The sequence below is a fragment of the Odontomachus brunneus genome, unplaced genomic scaffold (genome assembly GCF_010583005.1).
Source record: "Odontomachus brunneus isolate Ranch 3 - 2012 unplaced genomic scaffold, Obru_v1 Obru_scaffold_006, whole genome shotgun sequence".
NCBI classification, from domain to species: Eukaryota; Metazoa; Arthropoda; class Insecta; order Hymenoptera; family Formicidae; genus Odontomachus; species Odontomachus brunneus.
Window position 1 is genome coordinate 1,543,152 of NW_022639456.1, and position 9,469 is coordinate 1,552,620.

The following is a 9,469-nucleotide window of genomic DNA, read 5'->3' on the forward strand; positions in this document are numbered from 1 at the left end:
AGAGAGAGAGAGAGAGAGAGAGAGAGAGAGAGAGAGAGAGAGAGAAAGAGAGAGCGAGAGAGAAAGAAAGAGAAGGAAGGGAATGCAATCTTTTCTCGTGTAACTTAGTGCCGAAGTAAACGGCAACGTCGATATCGCTGATATCAATACTGTCGGCGATATCGACAAGTATCGATACGCATCAACATCGTGACTTTTGACTCAACAAGAGAGAGAGAGGTGTGTACTCGTCAAGGACGATATTTATAAAAAAAAGAAAGGAAAGGAAAAAGTGCGGAGATAAACGTCTCGTGCTCTTTATTACTTGGAAATTTAATTCTCTCATATACCACTCAAAGCCTTCATTTTTTCAATATTTCGTTTTTATTATTTTTAATCAATATTATTCGAACTCTGGGCATCGTTTCGCGCCGTTGTCCGAGATTGATGGTAATTTGCTGCGCTAATTTAATCACAAGCGACATAAATCAACTCGGGTCTTTCTCGAGTCCCGCGATCATTCATGAACCAAACGTCTTCGTTGCCTTACAGGTCCACGGATTCAGGTGCCAGGATCACCTGTCTTCATTCATGTGGAGGTAAGCCAGAAGAGCTCAGGCAGCGTCCCTCTAATTTCGGGGGAAGAGATATACGAACGCGAGACACGGGGAACGGGGGGTAGAGAGTGAGCTGGCTTCGAGGAACACCAGTTTCTTACCTAACCAACCGGCTGCTAGTATTTCATTCATATTATTATCCTGGCCCGGTGGAACCTGCGCGCTTCGGGTTATTTTGGTTTTTCCGCAACGCCTCGTCGGGACGCTTTAAAAACGCGAGCGCGAGGACGTTCACGGAAGGCTGTCATTGACGCGGCTCACCGAAATACACAGCGCGAACATCTTAATTGCGTCCGTGGGAAACAGGAGAAAAGTCAGAAACTCGCTCTTAAATTGTCAGCTTACAAATTCCGCAGTGAAAAAACCAATGAAACAAAATCTACCATTGTCATCCTTTAAATTTCTCTCTAAAATTCCTGGAGTGAAATTTCACTCCAAAAGTAGAGTGATCAGCGAGTCACTCGCGAATGACCTTTCATTCATGTGGAATAAATTCTCCAATCTGCATTGTCAAGTGAATATTTCGCTCGAAATTGAAGAGCGAATATAATGCACTACTTCACCCCGTCACACAGGAACGTATTCACATTTTGAATGAGATTCCACTTCAAGAAATTTAACATAAAAGAGGCCCGCTAAATTAAATTATTCCGGACCAAATGATCGAAGTTTGCCCTTAAATAATTGAAATAATCACGCTTACGGTTGAACCGGTAACGATTACCTATTTCCAGTATTACGGATCACGTAGAGACTCTACTGAGTGCAAGAAACTTGGTGGAATCTCGGTCGCACGGTGAGATTTGGGAAACCGGAGGTGCGGCTACGTAACGGCGACACGGCGACCGCGTGTTCGCGGACTTGATTGAGATGGGACGATGATTCAGCGCGCGAGATCGGCGCGCGGGCGAGGGGCCGGGAGGGGGGGATCATCGCGAAATCGCAACGCGTGCGTCAGGAAGGTCGGCAAGGCGAGAAAAGGGGTAACTCGGCGGGCGCACACGCGTGCCTGCCAAAATCAACGACTCCACCAAAGTCAAGTTCGGCCGTCCTACGCGAACGCGAGCATCGCGAATGTCGAAGGTCGCGGAGACGCGATATTCGGAGTTCATTGATGGTGCGATCAATTGACAGTGGCGGTCGCGAGACTCTTTGGAAGTGGTCGGTCGCGCGCGGAGGGAACACGAAGTTCGCAAGTTCCAAGTTAGAGACGATCTTTGCCTCCTTAGTCACACAGACACTCTGAGTTTTGTTTGGGAGACACATTGTGCAAAATTGGATAAATCGATCGGGAGGAATAGATGGGAGGAGAATGGAGGTGAAAGGCGGCCGCGATGGGTCGCTTGTGAGGTTATTATCTAGCCGGATATTACGTCGATAGAGCGTCCGTATTTTTGCGATTCGACCAACCCTCGATAAGGTCACTAGAATCTCATCTGGAGTCACGACAGAAAAGGATGTCCCTCACGAAATATACCTTCGTAAGATAAGCTTGTATTAATGGTCGTCATTTGAAACGAGACACCTGAGACCTTTGAGTCCAGAGTTAGGTGACAGTTTTTCTGGTGAATCGTAATCACAGATACAATGTCACGTATCATTCAATGTCACATCGTATAATTCAGCTCAAGCACTTGGATCTAATTCTAAGCGAGAGTCTAACGAGCGAGAAAAAAATTGCAAGTAACGACTATTAATACAGACCATCTGACTATCTTCTGAAAAAAAAGCTGTATGCATCGAGAAAAAATATTGGAGAATTTATTTGTGAAATATAAAGTTCATTTCATAGAATGTGTTTACGAAGGTTCACTACTCGTGCTTACACAAATGTTTATTTCGCAGAAATAATCTTTATACACCACAAATAAATTTCCAACTATTTTTACCTCGGTGCATCATTCGTCACACGTTGTGAGGCGCGTTCGCCGTTATCGCGGCGTGAATGCGACTCTACGACAAAGAACGCCGACTAAATCGACGAGCTGCGACTACGACGATCTAGTTGATGCGATCGGGCAGCCAGTATCGGTGGTTACGAAACACGTAACGCAATATGGCGTTGGCTAAAAATAGAACCGCACTCGATATGTGCAAACTCACCTCGTATCTGCTGCGCTTCATTAGCCTGACCGGCTGCGTTATTTAATGTGCCCGCGTGCATTTACGGACGAGCGTCGACGTTGCTGATCCTCGCGAATGACACCGCGTCGTGCAAGTATATGGGAGGAGCGCGAATGACGATGTTTCAACGTCGGTCTCGTTAAATCGCACAGCGCGTCCCAACCCTCCCCCTCCCTCCCCCCATCGGGCGATATTCCTCGACGAAATTAAAATCACCTCTCACTCGACGGAAATATCGAACATAGCAGTCGTTTCGCGACGAGACTCTGTTCGCGAGCGTCCGAATTTTCCGATACGACGCTCCAAAGCTCCGTATATTTTTAACTAATTTAATATAAATCTATATGTGTGTGTGTATGCGTGCGCGCGTACCACTACGTTATTTTGCGAATGTCAAATACAAATATCGCTTCACCAATGAAGTTTATTCTCGACTCGCGCAACTTTGATCTAAAAAGATATAATATTCTCAGTGTAATCATCTTATATATTGCCTCAAGTTGCCAGATAATATGATGATATCAAGTGACACTTTTAATGATGCATCAATAATACGTCATTAATACATCATTTGACGTCATTCTGCTGCTTGAGATTTTGCCTCTGAAAAGCCAGAAGGGAAATATTCTAACACCTTCCTGAAAAAGAGGACTCTATTTGTAAAGCGCTGCTCTTCCATGCTTCCATATTCTAAGCGCGAACTTTTATGGGCTTTCTATAATAAGCCGTTAAGCACATCGCACATGAAATGACATAGCTGCGTATGCATAGCATAAGATCGTATGGACCAATGTCAACATCGAGTATTAAGCCGCCATATTGATGCTTGATGCTCAATACTCGATGTTCATTGGTCCATACAGTTTTATGTTATGCACACGCAGTTATGTCATTTCATGTGCGATCGGCTTTAGTCGTAACACATAACGCATAACACACAAGGCACAAGAAAATCCACCAATTACAGTCCTTCAGAATAGAAATGAAGAATTCTAATTGGTGAATTCTCTTATGTCTTATGTGTACGACTAACGGCTTATTATAAAAAAACCCATTATCGAAAGATATTTCTCTTCCAATGAAGTAGCTTATTAATCCATTAAGGATTAAGAGAAAACCGCTAAGGATAGGCTTTCAAAAACTATCTAAATTAGGGCAAAATTTGTCGAAATTTGTTAAAAAGTGAAAAAAAAAATTGTGTAAGATTTCAAAATTCAAGATGGCGAACCAATGGTGGCCTGAAAATTTGAAATTTTGACCTATTCGAGTGAAAATCCGTATAGGGGGGGTTTGGGGTTCGCTGAGTATAAATATGCACTTATTTTTTCAAAATTCGTAATGGCGGATCCAATATGGCCGCTCAAAAGTGCGAAAATTTGACACAGTTTTGTTATTTGGCAAAAAATCCAACCAAATTATAAGCTACCTTTTGAAGGTGTTTGTTTTGGGATAAAACATCATTACTTTAGCAGATTATAGGAGAAAAATGGTTTTTTTACTTTAAAAATCAATATGGCGGCCAAAAATTTTTAATAATTCAACATCTTGAATTTTAAAAACCAACACAAATTTTTTTTTCACTTTTTAACAAATTTCGACGTTTTGCCCTAATTTAGATAGTTTTTGAAAACCTATCCGTAGCGGTTTTCTTTTGGGCCTTAATGGATTAATCAGAGAAGATCTCGCTAAAAATGAGATTATATTTTTTGGAACGTTCAATGACTCGGGACACAATTTTAGAATCAGCGGAAAGATCCGATCTATGAAGTATCGGATGATTTCGGGACATTACTCTCTCTCTCTCTCTCTCTCTCTCTCTCTCTCTCTCCTCTTCGTTTTTCCTCGAGACTTTCGCGTAATTCACGCGGATTCCCGAGCCGGTAGATCCGATTCGAACGACTCGACCGACGACGCAGAAGGTCGTTACGACTCGTTGACAGGCACGCGAGTTACGAGCGAGTAATATGCAAATATTTCCAACGACCAGACATGTTCGCGCGTACTCTCGGGTCGCAGCGGCGTCGCATACGTCGCTGCATCCCATCGCGGCGTGGGTCATCGCGGCGCGCATGGCGAAAGTGCACGCTCTATTAATATAATGCCGAGCGTGTACATGCACGCGCGGCCACGGCGCGGCCGCGTGCGCGCAAAATTCAGCGCGCAACAAACGCACTATTTCGGGAGGTACCGGACAATAATAATATTCCGCCGACGAGAAGCGTGCGGGCGTGCAGAGGCGGACTACGATGTTTGCGGACCCCGGCCGCGAATTAATTTCGCGGCTTCTCCTAAACAGAGAGCGCGCACTCGTCGAGACGAGAAGCCCGCTAGACCACCCGACGGTCTCACCTACAATATCGTCGTCGCCGCTTGAATCGAGCAGTTTTCTCTCGAGAAGAAAGAAGTGTTTGCTTTCAGGGGAATCCGAGTATGTAATAACGTATCATGTATGTACATATATAATGATGTTTGCCAGAGGAGAGATTTAAATTTGCAGCTCCCATACAAAAACACGGCTGAACAGTAATGAATGAAAACATTAACGGACGCAAACGAGGTCGGATTCGCGATCCAGGCGACATTATTAGACGTAAAAATCTATACTACAGACATTTGCATTTAAATTCTTTAGTGTTTCAGTATTCATAATTCTTGTGATATAAAAGAAACGCAAGTAAGACAAAAGTATCAATATCTGGACAGTAATAACATTCTGGCACCTTATTCTAGACATTTTCATTGTATTGATTTTTGTGTGTATAAATATGGATATTTTAACTTTCAACGTAGAATATATGTATGTATTCAATATATGCATATATATTCTCTATTGAAAGTCTAAATATTCGTATTCAAAAAGACCAAAGTGATAAAAATATCCAGAGTTGAGTCCTAATGTTATTAGTGTTCAAGGGATTGATACTTTTACTCTACAGCAGGCGTTAGTCTGAAAGCGCGATTTTTCCTAGCAGCCTATTTCTTTTTATGTGAGAAAAGTCGAAAACACGGATTGCAAAGGGATAAGTGTGCCCAAGCGCGGAAGAAGATCTGATTTCATTCTTGTCATTTTGATCCTACACTGAGAAAAAGAAAGTAGTTGGATCGAAAAACTTTCAAACACCTAACCTCAATCGGCTTGAAAAAAAATATCGTACCTATTGAACAAATTACGCGTCAGTGCAACAAAAAGTTGCGCTGATACAGTCACCGTTCAAATCGCAATTTTCATCACACAGCAACTATATAATTCCTCCAATCAACTGGACGTTTGGAAAGAAATTTCGTTCGTGCAATCGAGGTCTCATTGATTCAACCACTCTTTTTTTTCCCGGTGCACAATCGTGCATTTCATATTTAATAAAGAGACATCTCTCATCTGAATAACTTCAGCGCGATAAAAGGTGAAACGTCGAATTTGCGAAGCTCTGAAATTCCAGGCAGGCGCCTCGCGCGCTTCCGCGGTAATCCGACACTGCGGGTGTGTTGCCTCGGATTCTACGGGTACGAATGCGCGTTGCATTGCGTCGCGTTGCGTTTCACGCGTGTCGTCGTCGTCGTTGTTGTCGACGCAGTGGCCGAATCGCGCGTTTCGAACCGACCGGCGGGAATTCGCGCTATGTAAACGGCATCCCGGTATTCTTGGCACCGCGGACAGGCGCGCGTCCCCGCAGATCGCGCGTGATACGTTATCGATTGTGATTTTAATTTTCCAGCGTGAATTTTCATGCAATTGCGAAATGACGAATGATAGATCGATATTGAGAACGTGAAATTGCGGAAATGTAATAAAGATAAAAAAAATAGTCTCACAGCTTCCTCGAGCCGAAATTTGGTGTTATATTGACCATGTAAATTCCGTCGGAACTGAAGGACCAATGGAGAGAATCTCCGAATATAACATTGTACAAACTATTTTCTTAGTTTGATGCCGCAAGAAATTACTTACTCTAGAAAACTCGCCGTTCTTTTCTCTTGTTCAAATAATTTAAAATATTTTTATTTAAAGCAAGACTTTTATTTCAGAATTATTTAATATTTGATCATCTCAATATTCCGTCTGCATTTGTCATGTATTCTCAGTTTTACTCACGAGTAAACCTACACAAAAGTTTCCTACAATCCGATTTCTTTTTAATTTGACACAAATATAGAAATACAAAAAATATTTAGGTCATATTTTTTTATTTTGGCCCACTTTGAGTTTCACCGGCAGTTTATAGCTTTTTAATGTTCACACTCCGATCATCAACAAATGTAACAAAAATGTATAAGAAATAAAATTAAATACAAGATATAAAGTCAAATGTGTAACATTATTTGTATAAATAATAAAATGTTTAAACAAAACATGTAAAAAGTTGAAAAAAATTATTTATACAAATTATTTTACAAACTATTATACAAATTATTTAAATAATCTCTCGGTTTGGCCGAGATTCAAGCCATTTTTGACTAATTTAGCACAGATTTGAAATATTTCGGTTGGAATCTAAGCTAAAGAAATTTAGAATGGTTCGTGTCTCAGCTATTGCCGATTTTGTTAAAATTATTTAACTATATCTTGTATTTAATTTTATTTTTTATGCATTTTTGTTGTACTTGTTGATGATAAGAATGAGAACATTAAAAAGCTATAAACTGCCAGTAAAACTCAAAGTGGACCAAAATGAAAAAATACAACCTAAATATTTTTTGTATTTCTACATTTGTGCCAAATTAGAAAGAAATCGGAGTGTACTTTTTGGGTAAGTAAGAAATATATCAATTACGTAATTTAACTGTATATGAAGTATGTACGAGATATAAATAAAGAATAGATATTTAATATGAGTAAATAATGGGGTTAAGAGGATACTGAAGTTGTAAAATTTTCTGACGGAGCACTGATATTTTTCTATAAAGTTTATGTCATATTGATTCTACAGAATTACAAATGCATTTACGCAATGATTTACGCAGTTCGTCATCAACTTTAGCATGAACATAAGAACGGGCTTTCTTTATGCCGTAACACTTTCACTATTGTTTAATTTTACTCATATCGAAAATTTCGGCGTGACTCGAAGTTTTTAAAAAAAGATATTAAGTGAAAAGATGCGAAGAGGCAAAGAAAACAAATAGCGCATCCAATAATGCTATTTGCCAAAAGAGATCTAAATTTGGAGTCGACGTGAAAACAAAGCTAAGCAGAAATCAAAAGAAAACATTGGCAGATGTAAACAAGGTCGGACTCGCGGCCCAAGCAGTATTACTAAATGTAAAAATCGGCGCTAGCGAGATTTGCACTAAATTCTCGAGTGTTCATAGTTCTTGTGGCATAGAATGAACATAGGTACAAATTGTCGAACAACAAAGAGAATTCATGTGAAGTGTCATAATAATTATACTATTATGAATGAACGAGCTGTGAATGTGCCGGCTTAAATTTCGACTCGGGCGGCACATTCCCGGCAACCTCGTGAATAATAAATGATTTCACGCACCTGGGAATACGTGATGTATCGCCGTCCTGCTTCCCGACTCAGCAGCATCCCATCGGCGACCGCTCCGAATGCTTCGTCGTGGCACTGACACTCGCGTAGGTGCGACTCGCGAAGAGGAGAGACGCGTGTTAAAACTAACGCGGCGCCGACGACGATCAGACATCGAGTACTTCGCGAAATATTTTTATCATCACTCGCCGGGAATTGCACGCACAAAGAGACACGGCGCGCGCGCGTGGGTTCCGCGTCGCTGTGTGTCGTCGGCGCGATTCGTAACGACGTAATGGCTCGGTACGCGTCGCGCGCGGCCGAAACAATGCGCGAAAAAAAGGCCTACGTCATCACGCGCGGCGTCGCTCGCCGCGCGACCAAAACAAACACTTCCAGGGCCTTGCAGGCGGTCAGACTCGCGTGTACTTCTTTTAGCGCACAGCCTGCCAAAATCGAGAATCATTGCGAACAGAGCTGTGAAGCTGGCACAACGTTTTACACATTTAAAAAAAACAATGCACTTTTTATCAGCACTTTTCATAGTTCTGGAATTCTAAGTAGAAAACCAAAAGAGTTCCGCATTTTTAATACCGAAAAACAGCAAGTGAAAAATTGTCGTGCTAACTTCGCGAACCTAGCACGACACTTCCCCTCTAAAGTATAAGAAATAAATAAATACCACTACTTTTAGCAAGAGTTCCCATCAGTTCTAATTAAATTCTATCAAAATGTTCTACAACTACGAAAAGTGCTAATAGAATTATCATTGTTATCTTAAAACTTGTAAAAATTTGTCGTGCCAGCTTCACAGACTTGTGAACGTACCAGCGCGATAACAATATAATTAATAATGCAATTAAGGACATTAAATTGATAAAAAATAATAATATCAGTAATAATCAATAGTAGTAATAATTCATAATATAATTATCGGGCAAACCCCGCGTCAAGTAATGACTCTCGATTTTCACAGAGTTTGGTGAGCTCTCAAGTCGATCATTGTGTCTGAATCGTTTTGCAAGCCACTGTACGTTACGTGCCAAGCGACATGCAAACGTGTAGAGTACGCGTGTAAAATTGTTTTTGATGAAAATATCTCGCGCGTGTCGGCTCTTGAAACGTACAATTGAATTCTCGTCGGCGTCGCGTTGCTTAATACACACTTTGTCCGATTGAATTAATCGTGTTTACGCGAGTGTTAGTGTTACCACAAGAGAGAGAGAGAGAGAGAGAGAGAGAGAGAGAGAGAGAGAGAGAGAGAGAGAGAGAGAGAGA

The 9,469-nt window shown here is 41.3% G+C and overlaps 1 protein-coding gene across 13 annotated transcripts in view; it reads right to left on the reverse strand.

Moving 5' to 3' along the window:
* LOC116853599 (histone deacetylase 5) overlaps positions 1-9,469 on the reverse strand; it is a 138,003-nt gene that overhangs the window by 112,474 nt on the left and 16,060 nt on the right. For 2 of the 13 annotated variants that reach the window (XM_032834738.1, XM_032834730.1), the window contains exon 1: positions 8,204-9,411. The exons of 6 other annotated variants lie outside the window; for them this stretch is intronic. In XM_032834738.1, coding sequence (XP_032690629.1) covers positions 8,204-8,366 — 163 coding nt within the window. In that variant the 5' untranslated portion in view covers positions 8,367-9,411. Of the gene's footprint in view, positions 1-8,203; positions 9,415-9,469 lie in introns of those variants that run through there. 5 more of the 13 variants (XM_032834837.1, XM_032834824.1, XM_032834743.1 and 2 more) reach the window with 5 other exon arrangements.